At 51.7% G+C, this 22,286-nt stretch overlaps 1 protein-coding gene across 3 annotated transcripts in view; it reads left to right on the plus strand.

Annotated features, from left to right (window-relative positions):
- Positions 1–22,286, plus strand: part of LOC140393950 (bile acid receptor-like) — a 321,209-nt gene that overhangs the window by 260,922 nt on the left and 38,001 nt on the right. For all 3 annotated transcript variants that reach the window (XM_072480640.1, XM_072480639.1, XM_072480638.1), the window contains 2 exons: positions 9,668–9,767; positions 14,034–14,162. In XM_072480640.1, coding sequence (XP_072336741.1) covers positions 9,668–9,767; positions 14,034–14,162 — 229 coding nt within the window. The remainder of the gene's footprint in view (positions 1–9,667; positions 9,768–14,033; positions 14,163–22,286) is intronic.

The following is a 22,286-nucleotide window of genomic DNA, read 5'->3' on the forward strand; positions in this document are numbered from 1 at the left end:
GACAGCAAGGATTTTCAACAAATAGTTTATTCACAAGCTTAGCAGCTGCTCCAGCGTTTGTGTTCTGTCTGTGCATGCGGGAGTAACTCCTGAACTCCTGCCACATCACTCTTTTTTTAAGCTACATCATCACATTCCCATCTGACACCTCGGTCTACAGATTTGATCTGGAGAATTCACAAGAATGGGACAACATGGCAGACACAAACTCACAGATTTTTCAATGTTGCATGAGGCCATCCTGCAGGAAATGGAACGGGGGATTGGTGGCACCTATCCACAGGGGACTAGAACATAGAACATTTCTACACTATTCCCTTATCGTCCATATATCTATCCAATGACCATTTGAATGCCCTTAGTGTTGGCGAGTCCACTACTGTTGCAGGCAAGGCATTCCACGCCCTTACTACTCTCTGACTAAAGAAACTACCTCTGACATCTGTCCTATATCTATCTCCCCTCAATTTAAAGCTATGTCCCCTCATGCTAGACATCACCATCTGAGGTAAAAGGCTCTCACTGTCCACCCTATCCAATCCTCTGATCATCTTGTATGCCTCAATTAAGTCACCTCTCAACCTTCTTCTCTCTAACGAAAACAGCCTCAAGTCCCTCAGCCTTTCCTCATAAGATCTTCCCTCCATACCAGGCAACATTCTGGTAAATCTCCTCTGCACCCTTTCCAATGCTTCCACATCCTTCCTATAATGCGGCGACCAGAATTGCACACAATACTCCAAATGCGGCCGCACCAGAGTTATGTACAGCTGCAACATGACCTCATGGCTCTGAAACACAATCCCTCTACCAATAAAAGCTAACACACCATGCGCCTTCTTAACAACCCTTTCAACCTGGGTGGCAACTTTCACGGATCTATGTACATGGACACCGAGATCTCTCTGCTCATCCACACTGCCAAGAATCTTACCATTAGCCCAGTACTCTGTCTTCCTGTTATTCCTTCCAAATGAATCACCTCACACTTTTCTGCATTAAACTCCATTTGCCATCTCTCAGCCCAGCGCTACAGCTTATCTATGTCCCTCTGTAACTTGTAACATCCTTCCGCACTGTCCACAACTCCACCGCCTTTAGTGTCATCTGCAAAGTTGCTCACCCATCCTTCTACGCCCTCCACCAGGTCATTTATAAAAATAACAAACAACAGTGGCCCCAAAACAGATCCTTGTGGTACACCACTAGTAACTGGTCTCCAGGCTGAACATTTCCCATCAACCACCATCCTTTGTCTTGTTCCGGCTAGCCAATTTCTGATCCAAACTGCTAAATCACCCTGAATCCCATGCCTCCGTATTTTCTGCAGTAGCCTACCGTGGGGAACCTTATCAAACGCTTTGCTGAAATCTATATACACCACATCAACTGCTTTACCCTCATCCACCTGTTTGGTCACCTTCTCAAAGAACTCAATAAGGTTTGTGAGGCACAACCTATCCTTCACAAAACCGTGTTAACTATCTCTAATCAAATTATTCCTTTCCAGATGATTATACATCCTATCTCTTATAAACCTTTCCAAGATTTTGCCCACAACAGAAGTAAGGCTCACTGGTCTATAGTTACCGGGGTTGTCTCTACTCCCCTTTTTGAACAAGGGGACAACATTTTGCTATCCTCCCGTCTTCTGGTACTATTCCTGTAGACAAAGATGACTTAAAGATCAAAGCCAAAGGCTCAGCAATCCCCTCCCTAGCTTCCCAGAGAATCCTAGGATAAATCCCACCCAGCCCAGGGGACTTATCTATTTTCACACTTTCCAGAATTGCTAACACCTCCTCCTTATGAACCTCAAGCCCTACTAGTCTAGTAGCCTGAATCTCAGTATTCTCCTCGACAATATTGTCTTTTTCCTGTGTGAATACTGACAGAAAATGTTCATTTAGCACCTTTCCTATCTCCTCGGACTCCACGCACAACTTCCCACTACTGTCCTTGACTGGCCCTACTCTTACCCTAGTCACTCTTTTATCCCTGACATATCTATAGAAAGCCTTAAGGTTATCCTTGATCCTACCTGCCAAAGACTTCTCATGTCCCCTCCTGGCTCTTCTTAGCTCTCTCTTTAGGTCCTTTCTAGCTAACTTGTAACTCTCGAGCGCCCTAACTGAACCTTCATGTCTCATCTTTACATAAGCCTCCTTCTTCCTCTTCACAAGTGTTTTGACTGCTTTAGTAAACCACGGTTCCCTTGCTTGACCACTTCCTCCCTGCCTGACAGGTACATACTTATCAAGGACACGCAGTAGCTGTTCCTTGAACAAGCTCCACATTTCCATTGTGCCCATCCCCTGCAGTTTTCCTCTCCATCCGATGCATCCTAAGTCTTGCCTCATTGCATCATAATTGCCTTTCCCCCAGATATAACTCTTGCCCTGCGGTATATACCTATCCCTTTCCATCGCTAAAGTAAACGTAATCAAATTGTGGTCAGTGTCACCAAAGTGCTCACCTACCTCCAAATCTAACACCTGTCCTGGTTCATTACCCAGTACCAAATCCAATATGGCATCGCCTCTCATTGGCCTATCTACATACTGTGTCAGGAAACCCTCCTGCACACATTAGACAAAAACGGACCCATCTAAAGTACTCGAACTACGGCGTTTCCAGTCAATATTTGGAAAGTTAAAGTCCCCCATAACAACTACCCTGTTGCTTTCACTCCTGTCCAGAATTATCTTTGCAATCCTTTCCTCTACATCTCTGGAACTTTTCGGAGGCCTATAGAAAACTCCTAACAGGGTGACCTCTCCTTTCCTGTTTCTAACCTCAGCCCATACTACCTCAGTAGACGAGTCCTCATCAAACGTCCTTTCTAGGGCGCCCTTCAAAGTTTGCAAAGACAATGGGACCATCACAAAGTTTGACAGGAGGGCCTCCTGGCCCCTGTGGACAAATCACATTACTCTCTTTCCAGATCCTGCACCAAGGCCTCCTGTTGAACCAGATAGCTGTGGCAGTCAATGCTTGATGTCGAGCCCTGAGGACTTGATTCAGTATTGTAAAAGATTCAATGATCTCACATGTGTGGTCATAGTCAATGAATATATGTTCAACGTCATATCCCAGCAATTTCATCACTAGTCTCACAAACTGCTCAATTCACCACATCCGCATCATCATCTCCCAAAAATCTGTATTATGACTCATATCTAACATTCAGAGCTTCACCTCACCCTCACACTCTTAGAATTGTTGCAAGTCTCACATCCACATTTCACAGCTTACACACTGCCATCTATTCAACCAAGACAACAACATCACCTAAGTGCATTGCATCACACTCACTGCACCTCTCTCGTGCAGGACAAGCTGGCACATAACCAGAGAGAGCAGCAGCTCAATGGTATGGGACAGGCATAGCTGCATGCCCTTACCCCATTGAGGTGGTCGTTCTGGAAACTGTTACTAGCAGTGGGGTTGAAACCATTAAAATAACTTTATCCTCATACCTAATTATCCCTCTCGCATCCAACTTATCTCCCATCCCATAATCTGTTTTGATTTACAAGCTGTGGAGGGCATAAATGTGCACTAAAAACAAAATGCTGGCGATCCTCAGCAGATCAGGCAGCATCTGTGAAGAAGGAAACAGAATTAACATTTCAGGTCAGATCTCCAGCATACATTATACATTGCTCTTGTATGAGTGTGAGCATGTACTTCTTGCTTTCCCCCATCTCCCCTTGCCACAACCCTCCCTTGCACCTTTCCATTTTCAGACACCCAAGAATTGCAACCTAGACAGTCAATGGTATAACAACAAGAGATACAAGAGCACAAAGACAATGATGAAGAAGAAACTGAAGAAGTTGATGATTTGGTTCCAGAGAAATACCGGAACGATAACACACCAGATAAATAGCTAAAGGAAAGAAGATTCCATCCACCTAGCTTGTAATAATAATCTTTATTCGTGTCTCAAGTAGACTTACATTAACCAATTGATGATCCAATCAAGTTACTGTGAAAATTCCCTAGTCGCCACACCATGACGCCTGTTCGGATACACTGAGGGAGAATTTAGAATGTCCAATTAACCTAACAAGCACGTATTTCGGGATGAAACTGGGGCACCAGGAGGAAATCCATGCAGACATGGGGAGAACGTACAGACTCTGCACAGACAGTGACCCAACCATGAATCGAACCCGGGTTCCTGGTGCTGTGAAGCAACAGTGCTAGCCACCATGCTACTGTGCTGCCCTTTGTGATGGCTTCATCACAAATATTAAATAATAGTCGCAACCTATCCCTAGCACAATGGTCAATAACAAGAGTTTTCACCCCATCATTCTAAAGAACAAATCAATGGGTGCAATTTTCCGGCCACGTTGTGCATGAGCAGGGCAGGCCAAAATCGGGAACCGCGCTGGGCATCAATCGGTTTGCAATCAAACCAACCCTCTCTCGGTGACGAGATCAGGGCGGCCTCAGTCAGGAGGTGAGTGGGTCACCATCGGTGGAGGGTGGGGTTCCACCCTGGGCTGGGGAGGTGATGGATGTTGCAGCGCCCGCTGGTCCGCCGTGCCATCCCCTGGATCATGTGTAACCATAACGGGGGCAATTCCAACTCCTGCCTGTCTGTCCCACCGACCACACATACCTTTCACTGACCGTGGCAGCCTCTGGCCATGCAGCTGAAGGCTATTGCAAATAGGAAATTGGCAATCGTGGTAAAGTGAGCACTTTACAGGTCCCAAGTGGATCCCTGTGGGTTGGCGTGCCATGTCGCAGGTGGGAGTTATTCTCTAGCATCCCAATCAGACAGTGAAGCCTGGACACTGGCCTTGACACGGAAGTCCTCAACACCACACATGCAGCAGCCAAAATCCACGCACACAGAGGATGGTCCAAAGGGGCTGGGCCTCAGCACTGGGGAACGGCCAGAGGTGGGTGTGTGCACCAGGCAGGAAACCAGCGCCCAGTCCAGGTAACGTTACCTGCAGATGTCCAGGGTAAAGGGTCTGGGCACCAGTGCCTAGGGGCCCCCCCTGCAGCCGGGGTACGTTGGCTGGGCGGGTTGGATGTTACCCTGAAGGATGGAAGGAGGGAGGGGGGAGCCATGAAGGACTGGAGAATCCCGGGGTGATAACCATCACTGGTTGTTAGTCTCTCACCTTCTCCAATTCCTTACAGATATTGTATGAGATGGATGATATCTTGGACCCTGCGGAAGTTGCCCTCGTGGTGCTGGTGGTAGACCAGGTGGCCAAATGTTGGACAAAGCAACAGCAACAGTATTAACAGAAGCTTGAGTCCCATGAACAGCACCCCGCCCCACACCCTGCGTACCCGGCCGCCCATCAGGCCAGCGAGGGACCCAGAGGGGAAGGCCGGCTGCGGCCCAAGGTGAACAGGCATCGCTGGCCTTTCGAGCAGATGACGGACAACATGTTCTGCAGGAGGCTCTACTTTAACAAGGGGACTGTGCGGCATCTGTGTCATGTCCTTGTGGACTTGGCACCACATTGAGGAGGAGGAGGATACCCACTCCCGGTGGCCAACAAGCTCACAGCAGCCCTGAACGTTTATGCTTTGGGTTCATTCCAGATGTGGAGCGGGGATGTGTGTGGCATATACCAACCAACAGCCCATAAGTGCATCCATGAAGTCACCCACCTTCCCCAGTCCCCTTCTCCACCCTAGTGCACTCTCAGTGATCCTCTATGTGTTTAGCCTTCCATGCTCTGCCACTACATGTGTCCCCAGGACGCATATCAGAGGCGGAGGCAGCCTGCTGCTTACCGTGACCCTTAGCCTTTTATGCCTCTGGCAGGCATCCAGTGGGGGCCCTGGAATGGAGGGCCCCTGCCCACTGGTCGGCGGAACATGCCCTGCGCTGCTACCATGTTCCGGATGCTGACACCGAGACACGCAGTTGTCGGGGGCAGGGGGACTCGGAAGTGCTGGTGGCTGCCAGTGCCTCCTCATCCCGGTCAGTGCTCGTAGGACTCTGGGGGGTCACCTCGGGAAGGAGGGGCAGCTGGACTGAGCTCTGGATGCCCCTACGTTGTCTGGCTCTGCCAGCCCTGGGCGGCACATAGTGTTGACGCCCTCAGCGATACCCCTCTGAGCGGGCCATGCTCTGCAGTACCTCGCTGATGTCCACCTGCCTCTGGAACACGGCCTTCAACAACCGGGACATGCTCTGGAGCACCACAGCAATGCCTACGTGAGACTGGGACATGCTCTGCACCGCCGGCAAAGTCCACCTGAGACTGGGAATCATCCCCCAGCATCTGGGAATGCTCCGCAGAGCCTCAGCAATGACCAGCTGAGACTGGGACATGCTCGGCAGCTCCTCGGAAAGGTTCACCTGTGTCAGGGACATGCTGCTGAGGTGTTCAGTCATGGCTGTCATTGACTGAGCCATGCCTTGGACACCATCACTCATGGCGCTGACATTGTGCACCAGGCATTCCAGTACAGTCGCCACCCTTTCAGTTGGCCTCAGTGCCACGCATTGCGGGTGCTGTCTCATGCGCCCTTCTACCTGCACTTGATGTGCATCTGCAGCTGTGTGGTGCTCACCTGAATGTGCCCCAGAAGCCTGAACACTGTTTTTGCCCACTGATGTGTGTGATTCTGCACTGATGGAAGGTAGGGATGACTGCCATGACATGACTATTGTGGTGGCATCCTCGGAGCTGTCTTCTGAGGTGTTCTCTTGGGAGGCAATGGGGAGGGGGTCCCACAGCCCGGATGAGCCAGCACCATCAAATGGAGATCCTGTTGGAGAATGAACAGGTGGTCAGTGGGGGAAGGATCAACATATTGGCATGAACAACTCACATGTGCCCGTTCATCTGGGTGGGGGCTGGTGGTTATTCACCTCTGTTGCGCAGGCCAATCTCCACCCGACCAATCTGACCTTGGGCTCCTCCACAACCTCGAGAGCTCATTCCTTTGATGACCAGCACCCTGCTGCTTGTCTGGGCCCTCTCCTATCTGTTTTTGTTTTAAATTTCGAGTACCCAATTTAATTTTCCAATTAAGGGGCAATTTTTTTTTTTAGTGTGGCCAATCCACCTAGCCTGCACATCTTTGGGCTGTGAGGGTGAAACCAAAGCAAACACGGAGAGAATGTCCAAACTCCACACGGACAGTGACCCAGAGCCGGGATCGAACCTGGGACCTTGGTGCCATGAGGCAGCAGTGCTAATCACTGCGCCACAGTGCTGCCCTGTCTCACATCTGTTATTGGCCAGCTTCTCCTGCAGGGACTGAGAGGGCATTGTGACCCAAAAGCTTCATGCACTGGGTGTGTGTGGGTGTGTGTAGTGGGGGGGGGGGGGGCAGCATGGGGGCGGAAAGGGGCACGGGGTATTGCTCTCTGACGTCTATCTTTATTAATATTAACCACAAGATGCGTGTACGTTCCGTGTATTGGACAAATGACCACACAACCAGTGTATTAGTTCAATTATAGTTTATTATCAAACATAGGATTGGTTCTATACTTTAAAAAAAAACTTAGAGTACCCAATTCATCTTTTCCAATTAAGGTGGTCAATCCACCTAGCCTCCACATCTTTGGGCTGTGGGAGTGAAACCCACGCAAACACGGGGAGAATGTGCAAACTCTATACGGACAGTGACCCAGAGCCAGATCGAACCTGGGACCTCGGTGCTGTGAGGCAGCAGTGCTACTCACTGTGTCACCGTGTTCCCCCTGGATTGGTTCTAGAACATAGAACATACAGTGCAGAAGGAGGCCATTTGGCCCATCGAGTCTGCACCGACCCATTTAAGCCCTCACTTCCACCCTATTCCCGTAACCCAATATCCTCGCCTAACCTTTTTCTTTTGCTTACAAAGGGCAATTTATCATGGCCAATCCACCTAACCTGCCTGTCTTTGGACTGTGGGAGGAAACCAGAGCACCCAGAGGAAACCCACACAGACACGAGGAGAACGTGCAAACTCCGCACAGACAGTGACCCAGCGGGGAATCGAAGCTGGGACCCTGGCCCTGTGAAGCCACAGTGCTATCTACTTGTGCTAACGTGCTGCCCCATGTCCTTACACGCGACTACACATTAGACTATATCTAAAAGCTTAAATGACCTTTACTTAACTTTCAAGTGACCGGCTCTGTACAGTTTAGGTAAGGCCTTTATCTGGTTCCCCACGTGTGGTGGGTAGAAGTTGTCAGGTACGTCTGGGCAAAGGGCAACACAGTGGCACACTGGTTAGCATTGCTGCCTATGGCGCTGAGGACTTGGGTTTGAATCCCGGCCCTGGGTCACTGCCCGTGTGGAGTTTGTACGTTCTCCCCGTGTCTGTGTGGGTTTCACCCCCACAACCCAAAAGATATGCAGGTTAGGTGGATTGACCACACAAAATTGCCCCTTAATTTGAAAAACTAATTGGGTGCCCTAAATTTATTTAGAAAAAGGTACGTCTGGGCTGAGTTTCGTCCTTCTGGTAGCGATCGTGGGTCCTTGAACTTGGCTGGTCGATATGTTGCAGTTGGTGGGGCAGAGGCCGATCCCAAAAGAGACAGAGCATTGGTTGCGCAGTTCCTCTTATCTTCCAATCTTTCGCACTCTTTTGGGTGGTCCCAACTCGGGATCCAATGGATCGATAGGATTTCGATCACCCTAATCGATTCTGGCCAATTAGGGGCAGATACCTTGATAACTGGGCGAGTCCTGGTTGTTATTGTTCAAGGCACGTATGCACTCCCAAATAAGGTGAATAGGTGCTCCCAAGTCTGTGAATACTGTTATGTTTCAATCTGAGTCCCTTTGTCCTGGGGAGATCTGTGATTGACCTCTAGCAGGTGCAAGTTTCTGTATAGGTCTGGTTTGCTTTTGCAAAATATACATGAGCTGTGTCTTGTCTGTGTCCCAGCCTGACCACAATTCCCATTATCCTTTGTGGGTGGCCATTTTAGATAGCCACAGGGGGTAAGCATGGACACCACTGCTGGGCATGGGGCATGGGTGGGGTGCGACGCGACATGGTGCTGGGCGGGGGCAGCGCCAGGCACATGGTCATCAGGGACGAAAGGGGACAGTGGTGACAGGCAGGACCAATGTCGGAGGCTGATGCCAACTCACCCATGCAGCCTGGTGGATGTTGTTTAGCTTTTTGCAGCACTGTGCGGCGTGCCTCCTTGTGACATTCCACATGATGATGGCTGCTACCACTTCCTCCCAGATGGCATTGGCTACTCTATGGCTAACCCGCTGAGCCCCTTGACTCCACCGCTTCCAAAAGTCTACCCAGGTCTGCATCTCTGAATCATGGAGCTAGTCTCCTTGGTGGCATGGCTGCATGCTGTGTAGGGTTTGCTTGTAAAAGCATGGAATTTAGTAGAGTTCAGAGTTTCTGCCAGGGTGCCCAGTTGGCATCAGCAGTGCCAGGACACCACCCTGCCCAAAGGGCATGTAGCTGGGGGCCTCCAATCCCCTGGGTGATCCCACGAGTGCCATTTGTGGGGACCAGTACTGAACGGCGCTCGCCCGAGGTCTCCGAGGCTGGTACTGCATTTAATATAGTTCGCACTGGTTATTGTGACGTTTGTGGGAAAAAACATTTCCATTTATCTTCTGGGACTGGAATGAAGAATCAACATATTTTGAAAGGAAATGTGTGCAGTTTCTGATACCATTATATCTTTATCACTCAGCTGCTGGAACTTGCAAGCCCGATGGAGGATTTTCTCCGGCTCACAGAAAATGCTACACTGCACGTTGAAGTATTAGTCGAGTTTACCAAAAGATTGCCAGGTGAGAAGGGTTCAAGTTTTCTGTATTACACTACAGAAACACAACCTGCAAATAACCTTTCAACAATTCATCAATTCAACAATAAAATTGCAATGCAGTGATCAGTCAAAAACATATCACTTGATGTATTTTACAGAAAAAAAAAATCACATTTTAATTATTTACCGTGAGCGCAAGCGGCAACACAGGTGCAAAATATCACAAAATTAGAAAATGAGAATCTCACCAGAGAGATCTCCTTTCCAATTCTCCTCGCTCCCCTGTTGATTAAACAGGTTCCCACCCAAGAAGGGCTAGAACCGCATTTCAATACTTTTAAATACAATCGGTGAGCTTCCCTGCCGCCTCCCACAATCACGTAGGCAAGATTTATAACTGCTTTTCAAAACAGGAGCCAGGCAAAGGGAACGTGCCAGGGGCACACTGGTAAGTATAGCCCCCCCCGGGGAGAGAGGGACAGGCCCAGGCAGTGCCCTGGCATAGCTCCCTGGCACTACCCCTTGGCTGTACCAATCTCGGGATTCCCAGCTCACAGCGTTTTCCAGCCCCACCCCGCTAGCCTGATGGTGGGGGCCATGCCTGCAGGTTTTCTCTGCACAGAGTGCTGGGCTATCTGGCGGGAAAAGTGGACTTTGCAGCCTGCGAGCTGCACACCTGGGACGGAATTCTCTGATAATGTGGATATGTCCCCACGCCCGTGGGAAAACGGTCACGAATCACTGTGGACTTTCCTGGAGAAACGCCAGAGTGATTCTCCGTTTTGCAGGGGGCTAGCAGGGCCCCAGAGAGCTCCGGCTGCCAATACGGGTGCCTGCACCTCTGGCCGTGGGTCCACACATGCACTTGGCGGCTGCCTGCGGTGGCAGTCCCATGCAACATGGCGGATCCATACCGCAGGGCTGGCCCTGACAATATAGCACCCCCCCCAGATCGTGTGCACCCGCCAATTGGTGGCCCCCGATCGCGAGCCTGGCAGTCTTGGAGGCCCACCCCGGTGATGGATCCCCTGCCCCTCACAAGGGCAGCTGGGGACTGAGTCCCTGGAGAATAGCGGGCAGATGTCGGACCCGATCGCGGGTCAGACGACGACCATTCTCCGCCCCGCGCCGAACGCCATTGCAGCGCAGAGGCTCAGAGAATGCCGGCCCAGTTTTCTTTCTTCAGCCAACAATCTGTGTAGAGAATGGAAAATTGCACCCATTGGGAGGAGGATTTTCCACCCCCATTTTCGGCAGGCCTGAATGGCACGGGGGCAGAGAATCCAGCATGAGTCCCAAAACGGCTTTGATGTCGGCGGGCTTTCCTGTTGACTTGTCCCCGCCCCGACAATGATGTAATGGGGCTCCTGCCATGACAGATGGGATTCTCCAATAATGGGGTTATGTCTCCATGCCAGCATTAAAACGCTGGGGAGTCACTCTGGACTTTCCTTAAGAAAGTCCTGAGTGATTCTCTTACCTGCAAGGGGCGGGCAGGGTCCCGGAGTGCCTCCCACAGCTCTGGCTGCGGATACAGGGCCCTGCACCTCCGGTCGGAAGTCTGCGCATGCGCATGGCAGCGGCCTGCAGCGGCCACCACGCGGTTCGCGAATTCAGAGCGGAGGCTCAGAGAATCCAGCCCCCGATTAAACCTCTCCAGTGTATCAACCCCGACGTTGTGAATTTCCCCCTGCCGTCGTGATGTCGTGTTAGCAGGGTTGACAACAGGTTTTGTAAAACGGGGGAGTAGCTAAACAGAATGTGCTGGGATGGACAGATAATTACGGCCCCGAGGGGTACAGGGTTTTACCCCTGGCAGCACCCTGACAGTGCTTGAGCATTGCCCCCTAGCACAGCCTGGGCACTGCCAGGGAGAAGTACCAAGGGGCAGTGCTGGGGAGGTGGGGGCCTCCATTGGGGGGGGGGGGTTCCCTGGGAGGGGTTCAGTGTCTGTGCAGGTGTGGGGGGGGGGGGGGGGATCTGTGTCCATGGGGCGCTCCTTTTAAATTTATACTTTTTAGATTTTGGCGCCCTTTCAAACAGCCCAGGATGCATGCTCCACCAACATGACATAATGGGACCTGCCTCTTAACTTTTTTTATCAAAGTGTTTGAAAATACGGCAAGAAAATCCAGCAAGGCAGCTGATGAGCTCCCCTCAGTATTTCCCACCATCGATCATAGATCATAGAACATAGATCATAGAATTTACAGTGCAGAAGGAGACCATTTGGCCCGTCGAGTCTGCACCAGCTCTTGGAAAGAGCACCCTACCCAAGGTCAACACCTCCACCGTATCCCCATAACCCAGTAACCCCACCCAACACTAAGGGCAATTTTGGACATTAAGGGCAATTTATCATGGCCAATCCACCTAACCTGCACATCTTTGGACTGTGGGAGGAAACCGGAGCACCCGGAGGAAACCCACGCACACACGGGCAGAACGTGCAGACTCCGCACAGACAGTGACCCAAGCCGGAATCGAACCTGGACCCTGGAACTGTGAAGCAATTGTGCTATCCACAATGCTACCGTGCTGCCCTAACAACACCAGAAACAACAATGCCACTAATTGTGTTTAATTCTTACATCAGAGAGAGCCTAGTGGAGCGACAAAATTCAAAAATGAGAAAAAAGATGGTTAATTATAAGACTTCAATTCTAAAACCATCATTGCAAATCAGAAATATTTTTTTCCTCAGTGGAACGCCATTGAGGATCTTTCTAGGCCTCCCTGATCTTGCTATTTCTCCTTCTCAGTTCCTCTGAGTGGAGAAAGGGCAGGTCAAGGGCTATCATATAATTATCCTAGGTTCCTCTGCATTTTGTCACCTACCTTTGTTATGGGCCAGGGTTTAGAGAACCCCAAAGTGTATCATGGAGTTCACCTGACCCACAACTTTTAATAGTGTGGTACAGCAGGTGTGGTACAGCAGAAATGGAAAAGTATTTTTTTAAAACAAAACACTGTTTATTCTATGAACTCAAATTAACCTTTTAAAACATTCAGTGAACATCTTAGCAAACATTAATTCAAATACATCCCCAAAGACTACAACACTAAGTAATCCTTTAAACTTTCCTTTTAACATCCATATGACTTAAAACACCTTTTACCAGAAGCACATCAGGTTAAAGTCACTACTGTTATTAGTTTGAAATCACCAGGATCGATTTACAGTCTTTAGATTACAAAGAGAGATTCATACACCTTCTGGCTGTGACTGCAGCTATCCAGCTCTGAAAACGAAATTAAAACACACCCTGCAGCAAACAGCCTAAAACAAAAGTAAAAAGCTGACAGACAGCCCACTCCACCCACTCTCTGACATCACTGCAGTAATAAACACCCATTTCTTAAAGGTACTCTCACTCCAGATACTTATATACACACACATTTATAAACACCCATTTCTTAAAGGTACTCTCACATGACACCTTGTGAAAGTAAAGGACAATAATTAGAATGTCTTATTGAGGCCTGCTGCTTCATTTACATATAAGCTCCCTGTTTGTGCCTTCAGGGAACTTGCCAACAAATTCCTTGACAATGTAAAGGATTTGGGGATTTCATGTCACATGAAAGAAGGGAGGATGAAAAGAGGAGAACTGAATGTTCCTCAGTTTTATAGGATAAGACAACCTTTCTTTTTAGTTATTATTTTTTGGTGGGCATCATTGTCAAGTCCAGCATTTGTTGCCCATCCTAATTGTCCTCTAACTAGATGGCTTGCTGGGGCATTTCACAGGGCAGTTAAGAGTCCACTACATTGCTGTGGGCCTGGGGATCTGGAGTCGTAAGTGGACCAGACCAGGTAAGGATGACAGAATAACTTCTAAAGAGCTTTAGTGAACCAGGTGGGTCTTTACAACAATTGACGATAGTTTCTTGGTCACCATTACTGAGACTAGCTTTCAATTCCAGATTTTATGAATCCAATTCAAATTCCGCCAGCTGACTTGATGGAATTTGAACTCATATCCACAGAGCATTTCTCTGGGTCTCGGGATTACTAGTCCACTTACGTTACAGTATGCCACCATCTCCCCAATTTGGTTTGTATTCTGTATATGTGGAGAACAGAAAATATATTATTTCGCTTTAAATATAGAAATAATTGCAAAAAGATTTGAATACATATTAAACATTGGATAACACAAATACTTTTCAAATCAGTTATTTATGGCATTGTTGTTCATGATTTGCTTTCTATTTCTTATGCATATTTATAATAAGAGGTTTAATATGATACTCTGGAAATTCAGTAGTCTGCATATTGTTTAAGGATTCCAGACATTAGACCACGAAGACCAGATTGCGTTGCTAAAAGGTTCCACTGTTGAAGTAATGTTCCTCAGGTCTGCACAGCTGTACAACCAACGCTTCACACAGATTAGCCACCAATTTACCCAGGGTGAGTAACAGGAGATTCAATGATTAGATGATCTATTTTACTGATATTGGTTAGGGACTACAGAACTCCCTGCTGTTCTTTGAATAATGCCGTGGGATATTTTACGTACACCTGGCAGAATGATACTCACGTTTAGTTGGAGTCAGCATAGATTTTGTGCTCTGGTACCTGGAACAGGGCATGAAACCACAACCTTCTAACCCAGATGAGATTGCTACCCACTGCATGTTAATAATCTATCCGTGAAAACAGTTTGGGAAGAGAAGTACTTGCCTAATCAACAAATCACTTTTTTCAGGAGATTTCTTCTCCAAATGACAATCCAAAGCTTTGTGATATTATACACATTGTCTGGAATTCTCCCATCCCGCCCTCAGCGGGTTTGGTGGCGGGGGTGGGGGGAGGGGGAGGGGGAGGAGGTGGGGTGGAGAATTCAACGGTAGCCTGCCTGCGTAAAAAGTTTACAATTCTCCCAATGACAGGTTTATGGCAGTTCCGTTGTTCCACTGCCTGGTGCCGTGAATGTCCTGAAAGACGTGCTTGTTAAGTGAATTGGGCAGTCTGAATCCTCCCTCTGTGCACCCGAAGAGGCGCCGGATTGTGGCGACTCGGGGCTTTTCACAGGAACTTCATTGCAGCGTTAATGTAAGCCTACTTGTGACAATAATAAAGATTATTATATTATATTATTATTATTTGCATTCATTTCCCTCACATGAATTCTCATTAAGACAGCTTATTACTGAAATCTCATCAGGCTTTCAATCTTGTGTCACACCAGCAGGAAAGCACATCAGCGTCAAACCTGTTTGGAAAAGAGTGACATGCGCACAGCGAACCTCAGTTTGCTTGAGACTTTGAGGCGAGTGCAACATAGTCAACCAGCCATAGCGCTGCACCGCTCCTGTTGCGCTGAACTCCACTCTGGGACAGGCTGGCTCGTGCCCTCAGCTCTGTGCCGAGCTGATCTTTATGGACAGCACTGTGCTGTGGGACTAGAAACTCTTGTGAGGACAGGTGGGATGTAGAGAAATGTATGAATGTGTCGGACTGGTGTTTACTGTTGACACCTGGACCTGTGAACCCACTAGCTGATGGGGGCCTGACAAATCAGATGCCAGACTGCACTCATCTGTGCATAATTCATGAACTTCACACTTAGGGTTGGATTCTCCGAATTTCTGGCTATGTCCGGAGGAAGCGTCTGGTCTTACGACCAAAAAGCCCGGTGGGCTAGCAGCCGCACCACGTAAAGCCACCAGCTTTATCTGCAGATACGGATGGAGAATGGCCGGATCCGTGGCCGGGCATGTACAACATGGCACTGGCCGCGCGGACCCGGCCTGCCAAAACCTGCCCCCCTGTAAATCCCTCGCCACCCCCATACCACCCCCCCCCGCCCCCCCCCCCCCCCCACCCCCCACCAGTCACCCCAGCCCCCACCGAAGCCCCTCATGCCAGCAGAATGGCTCCCTCCCCCCCGACTGTGGCGGCACTGGACACAGTCCACAGCCGCCATGGCAGGTTTACGAAAAGTGAAAGGACACGTGTGCCACACTGTCGTGAGGTTGGCCCATCGTCCTGAGGCCATCTGAACTGTATGCGGCGTATTCCTCGAGTACGCCATTTTTGAGGGGGTGCTGCCTCCGATTTTGGCGTAAAAATGGATCCTCCGGCCGTTCGCCCCTGGTATTAACCCCCACCCCCCACACCGAAAACCCGGTCCCTCCCCCCCAGGGGAACTGCCGAACACCCATCCAGCCCCACATGCCAACACCCATGTCAGCCAAAATGGCCGGGTGTCCTGGCCACTGATGCCTTCATCGCCCTTTACTGCATGCGGTAGAACGTCTAATAGTGTTCGCGATTTGCCCCCCCCCTTCCCCCCCCCCCCCAGGAGAAGGTTGCACACAACCGCCGGGAGCAGGAGAAAACCGGAGGGGTCCACCAGACCTGCGGCCCCTTTCCATGCCCAAGTAGAGAGCACTGGACGGGGTCAGCGGCCTAGAGGAAAGGGGGGTTGCCGAAGTAGAGGTCGGCGGCTGACAAGCAAGTGAGACCCTGCTCAGTTGCGGATCCCCATGACAAATGTGTGGACTACATTCCAATCACTTGGATCGATTTCTCCAATACTGGAGTTGTTCCCTGATCGTTGGGCGGTCCCTGAGTGTCCATTGGCCTTCCTTTGTCTTGGCTCCTGCTGGCGCCGAGGAGTCTGGCTTGGCCTTATTCACCTTGCATGTTTCAATTGTACCCGGGGATCGCTCATTAGTATGCAGATGGCTGTTGGTTTCAGTGCTGTCTGGGCTTCTGCAAGTTCTAATACACAGGAGACTTTGCACTTGCTAGTTTTTCCTGGCTTGGCTGAATTTCCCTGCATTCTTTGCGGACCTCCATTTTAAGTCGGGAAGTGGCCAACCCAGGTGGCTACAGATCCACACGCAAGCGACGCCAGAAAGGCCTTTCAGCACTGGCTAGCTTGTTTTGAAGCGTATATCAATGCGGCGCCGACCCCTGTTCCAGAGGCTCAGATGATTCAAATCTTGTACTCCAGACTCAACTCTAAAATCTTCCCGCTGATCCAGGATGCATCCAATTACGCTGACGCTATGACTCGACTCAAAGAGAGTTATGAGCAGAAGACGAACACGCTCTTCGCCAGACACGCGCTCGCAACGCGTACTCAACTAACTGATGAGTCAATCCAGGTCTTCTGGAGGGCCCTGATCCCACTAGTTCGGGACTGTGACTGCCAGGACATTACAGCTAAGGAGCACTCAGATCTCCTTATGAGGGACGCTTTTGCAACTTGGATTGGGTCCAATGTTATCAGCCAGCGGCTCCTAGAAGGGGCCATGCGCGTCCTCGCGAGACTAAAACACAAGCGCTTTCCATGACGGTCACCCTGCGCAATGTACAGTCCTACGCCCCCAACCGTGCGGCCCACTCCTCCTACGCTTCATGGGCCCCACAGGCAGCCGCCCCAGCGGGGGCGCTACCCACCCAGTACGCCTGCGCTACGCGCCAGCCAGTGATCTCCGGGGGGCTCTGATGCTATTTTTGCGGCCAACAAAGACACCTCTGCCAACGCTGCCTGGCCCGCGCTGCCCTTTGTAAGGCCTGCGGGAAGAAGGGCCACTACTCAGCGGTGTGCCAGGCCCGCTCAGCGGCAGCGGTCGCCCCCACCCACCGCCGGTCACGGACAATGGGCACCGCTATCCTCCCCTCCTCCCAAGGCCATGTGCGAGCAATGGGCGCCGCCATCTTGCTCCAACCCCGCAACGTGCGTTCCATGGGCGCCGCCATTTTGTGACCCCCCAGGACATCCGGGCGCCGCCATCTTGTTCACCCCACAGCACACGGAGACCAACGGCGTTTCAGGACCCCGACGCGGCAGCCGCCTCACTGCCCGACGATCAACCACGACTCGCATCTCTGGTAATCGACCAGTCCAGACCACATATCTGACCAACGCATCCACCAGCGTGAAAGTCAACGGCCACGTGACCTCCTGCCTACTGGACTCCGGGAGCACCGAGAGCTTTGTACCACCAAATACGGTAAGGCGCTGCTCCCTTATGGTACACCCTACCAATCAAAGTATCGCCCTGGCCTCCAGATCCCATCGCGTAGCGATCAGGGGTACTGCACGGTCACGCTCACAGTCCAAGGCGTAGAGTTCGCGGTTTTCACCTCTACGTCCTCCCTAACCTCTGCACTGCACTTATCCTTGGCCTGGATTTTCAGTGCAACCTCCAGAGCCTGACCCTTAAATTCGGCGGACCCTTACCACCCCCCATTGTGTGCGGCCTCGTGACTCTAAAGGTCGATCCTCCTTCCCTCTTTGCCAATCTAACTCCAGATTGCAAACCCGTCGCCACCAGGAGCAGACGGTACAGCACCCAGGATAAGGCCTTCATCAGGTCCGAGGTCCAGCGGTTGCTTCGGGAGGGAGTCATCGAGGCCAGCAACAGCCCCTGGAGAGCTCAAGTGGTAGTGGTTAAGTCTGGGGAGAAAACTCGTATGGTCGTGAACTACAGCCAGACCATCAACAGGTACACGCAGCTCGACGCGTACTCCCTCCCACGCATATCTGACATGGTTAACCAGATTGCACAGTACCGGGTCTTCTCAACAGTGGACCTGAAATCCGCTTACCACCAGCTCCCCATCCGTAAATCGGACTGGCCATTCACCGCCTTCGAGGCAGACAGCTGGCTATATCACTTCCTTAGGATCCCTTTCGGCGTCAGCAATGGGGTTTCGGTCTTCCAAAGGGAGATGGACCAAATGGTCGACCGGTACGACTTGCGGGCCACTTTTCCGTACCTAGACAATGTGACCACCAGCGGCCATGATCAGCAGGACCACGACGCCAACCTCGCTAAATTTCTCCGCACCGCCACTCTCCTCAACCTCACGTATAACAAGGCGTCGTGTGTGTTCCGTACAAACCGCTTAGCCATCCTCGGCTACGTGGTCCAGAATGGAGTTCTGGGGTCCGATCCCGACCGCATGCGCCCCCTCATGGAGCTTCCCCTCCCCCACTGCCCCAAGGCCCTCAAACGCTGCCTGGGGTTCTTCTCGTATTACGCTCAGTGGGTCCCAAACTATGCGGGCATGGCCCGCCCATTCATACAGTCCACTCATTTCCCCCTGACGGCAGAGGCCCAACAGGCCTTCGCCCGGATCAGAGCTGATATTGCCAAAGCTGGAATGCACACTGTAGACAAAACACTTCCTTTCCAAATAGAAAGTGACGCATCGGACGTCGCCCTTGCCGCCACCCTCAACCAGGCAGGCAGGCCCGTGGCATTCTTTTCCCGCACCCTCCATGCCTCCGAAATTCGGCACTCATCCATCAAAAAGGAGGCCCAGGCTATCGTTGAGGCTGTGCGACATTGGAGGCATTACCTGGCCGGCAGGAGATTCACTCTCCTCACTGACCAACGGTCGGTAGCCTTCATGTTCAACAACACACAGCGGGGCAAGATCAAAAATGACAAAATCCTGCGGTGGAGAATCGAGCTCTCCTCCTATAACTACGAGATTATGTATCGCCCCGGCAAACTCAACGAGCCCCCAGACGCCCTATCCCGAGGTACATGTGCCAGCACACAGATAGACCGACTCCGGACCCTGCACGACAGCCTTTGTCACCCAGGGGTCACTCGGTTGTACCACTTCATTAAGGCACAAAATTTGCCCTACTCCGTCGAGGAAGTAAGGACGATCACCAAGGACTGCCAGGTCTGTGCGGAGTGCAAACTGCACTTCTACCGGCCGGACCGCGCGCACCTGGTGAAGGCCTCCCGCCCCTTTGAACGCCTCAGCGTGGATTTCAAAGGCCCCCTCTCCTCCTCCGACCGACACACGTATTTCCTCACTGTGATCGATGAATACTCCCGTTTTCCCTTCGCCATCCCATGCCCCGACATGACGTCTGTCACCGTCATTAAAGCCCTTAATTCTATCTTCACTCTGTTCGGCTTACATCCCCGCCTACATCCACAGTGACAGGGGATCCTCATTCATGAGTGATGAGCTACGCCAGTTCCTGCTCAGCAGGGGTATCGCCTCTAGCAGAACGACGAGCTACAACCCCCGGGGAAACGGACAGGTAGAAAGGGAGAATGGGATGGTATGGAGGGCCGTCCAGCTGGCCATACGGTCCAGAAATCTCCCGGCCTCCCACTGGCAAGAGGTCCTCCCTGATGCACTACATTCCATTCGCTCATTACTTTGCACTGCTACTAACAGTACACCGCATGAACGTCTTTTTACCTTCCCCAGCAAATCCACATCCGGGGTATCACTCCCAACCTGGCTCACAGCTCCGTGAACCGTGCTTCTCCGTAAACACATGCGGCTCCACAAGGGGGACCCGTTGGTGGAAAGCGTGCACCTGCTCCACGCAAATCCACAGTACGCCTACATGGCATTCTCCGACGGTCGCCAGGATACCGTCTCCCTCAGGGACCTGGCACCAGCAGGTTCCGCCCCCACACCACCCCCGTCGCCCCCGGCGCCACCCTCCCTTCCCCCGCCACCCCCATCACCCCCCAGGACTGTCCGTCCTCCCCCTGCCCATCGCCGTTGGTGAAGAGAATTTTGGCACGCTCCCGGAGTCAACTTCCACCACGACAGCACCAACATCGCCGGCTCCACTTTGTCGATCCCAGAGGACGATCAAGGCGCCGGACCGGCTGAACCTCTGACCGGCCCACCGGATGACCAGAGACATTTTCTTTTTCACTGTTCTGCAAATATTAAAGATTGCGAATTGTATATAGTTATCCACCACATCCGCTTGGACTCAATTTTAACAGGGGGTGAATGTGGTAAACCACTGTGTTCCTATATTAAGGGTTGTACGGTAGAACATGCACGACAGGTTCACCTGGCCCCTGCATGCTAGCTCCACCCAGGAGATGGGTTATAAATATGCGTGGCCTCCAGCTCACAGCCATTTCGTCAGCTGCTGTAGGAGGCCACACTTCAGACACTAATAAAGCCTCAGATTGAATTCAACTTCGTCTCCGGCCAAATTGATCGTGCCTCAACCCCCAGACAGCCGAGCACTGACAGGGAAAGCAACCTGAACACCAGCCCGCCGCCCGAGACTCAGGACACCTCGGAGCTCGGGTCGGAGGAGGACACCGACTTTCCATCACTGCTGTCTCGAACATCCTCCAGCATCCCAGAGACTTGGTTGGGCACATTAATGAAGAGGAACTAGGGAGACTATCTGGTGCGCTCCACACTCGCATCCGGTACAGCAGGTGGGGATAGGAGCAGCCAAGGGGCCGGACAGTCGGAGGGAAGGCCGGTCCCAGGAACCAGCTGCCGTCCAGACAGGTCCTGGGCTTCTGGAACATCCTGTCCCAGCCACAGTGCAGGTGCAGTCAGAGATCCAGGAACTACAAGAGGGAATGACGGCGGGCATCAAGCATCTGCAGGCGGAGGTGGAGGAGTCCATGCGAGTGCAGGAGCAGGGTGTGGTACCGATCATGAGTGCATCACAGTGGAGGCAATGGGGGCAAAGGTGTCGGCTATGGGTCAGAGTGTCCAGGGCCTGGGGCATTCTGTGTAGGCAGGGGCCGAGGTCCAGGACAGGTCTGCCCGTTCTCAGGCAGCCATGTGCCAGAGCCACCTGGAAATTGCAGCAGCGCTCCTCAGAATGCTCCAGTCACAGCAGTTCATGGCTGAGAATGTCAGCGGGCTTTGCCCAGGTGCTGGCCAGCTTTGCACAGACACAGAGGGAGGTGGCCCAGCCACTGGCTGATATGGCACAAACCCTCAGGATGGTGGCACAGTTGCAGCATGATCTGGTGCAGTCCCAGATGGAAATGGTCCACTCCCTGTGCTCCACGGCCGTGAACGTGCAGACTCTGGTCGAGTCCAAAGCAAGCCTCAAGGACTGGCAGTGCCAGGTGGCGGGGAGGGTCTCAGGGGATAGCTCCGCGTGCACCCCCACCCAATGAAGTAGCCCGGGGGCCATCGGGCACCCCGAGGGAGGAGGAGGTGATGGGGCCCGTGGCGAGGACTCCCACAGGGGAGGTGCCTTAATACCACAGCACCTCGGACAACCCCCACCCTCCCTCCCCCACTCCTGTCTGGTGCATCTGATTGGCAGCGGGCAGAACAGGGCAGCACCACGCCACCCATAGACACCCGAGCAGCGACCGGGCCCATCCAGGCCGGGTCGCCCCAGGAGACGTGTGACCACAGGGACCCTTGTCGGAGGGCAGGAGTCACAGCAGGCCGCCTCCACTCCTGCTGTACTATCTGGGGAACCACCTAGGCATAGTGTTACATAAGAACATAAGAACTAGGAGCAGGAGTAGGCCATCTGGCCCCTCGAGCCTGTCCCTCCATCTACACCTCCCGCTGCCTGCATAATCAAAGATCCCTCCCACCCGGCTTACTCACTCTTCCAACTTCTTCCATTGGGCGGGAGATACAGAAGTCTGAGAACACGCATGAACAGATTCGAAAACAGCTTCTTCCCCACTGTCACCAGACTCCTAAATGACCCTCTTATGGACTGACCACATTAACACTACACCCTGTATGCTTCATCCGATGCCAGTGCTTTTGTAGTTACATTGTATATGTTGTGTT

Source organism: Scyliorhinus torazame, chromosome 17 (assembly GCF_047496885.1).
Source record: "Scyliorhinus torazame isolate Kashiwa2021f chromosome 17, sScyTor2.1, whole genome shotgun sequence".
In the NCBI taxonomy this organism is placed as follows: domain Eukaryota; kingdom Metazoa; phylum Chordata; class Chondrichthyes; order Carcharhiniformes; family Scyliorhinidae; genus Scyliorhinus; species Scyliorhinus torazame.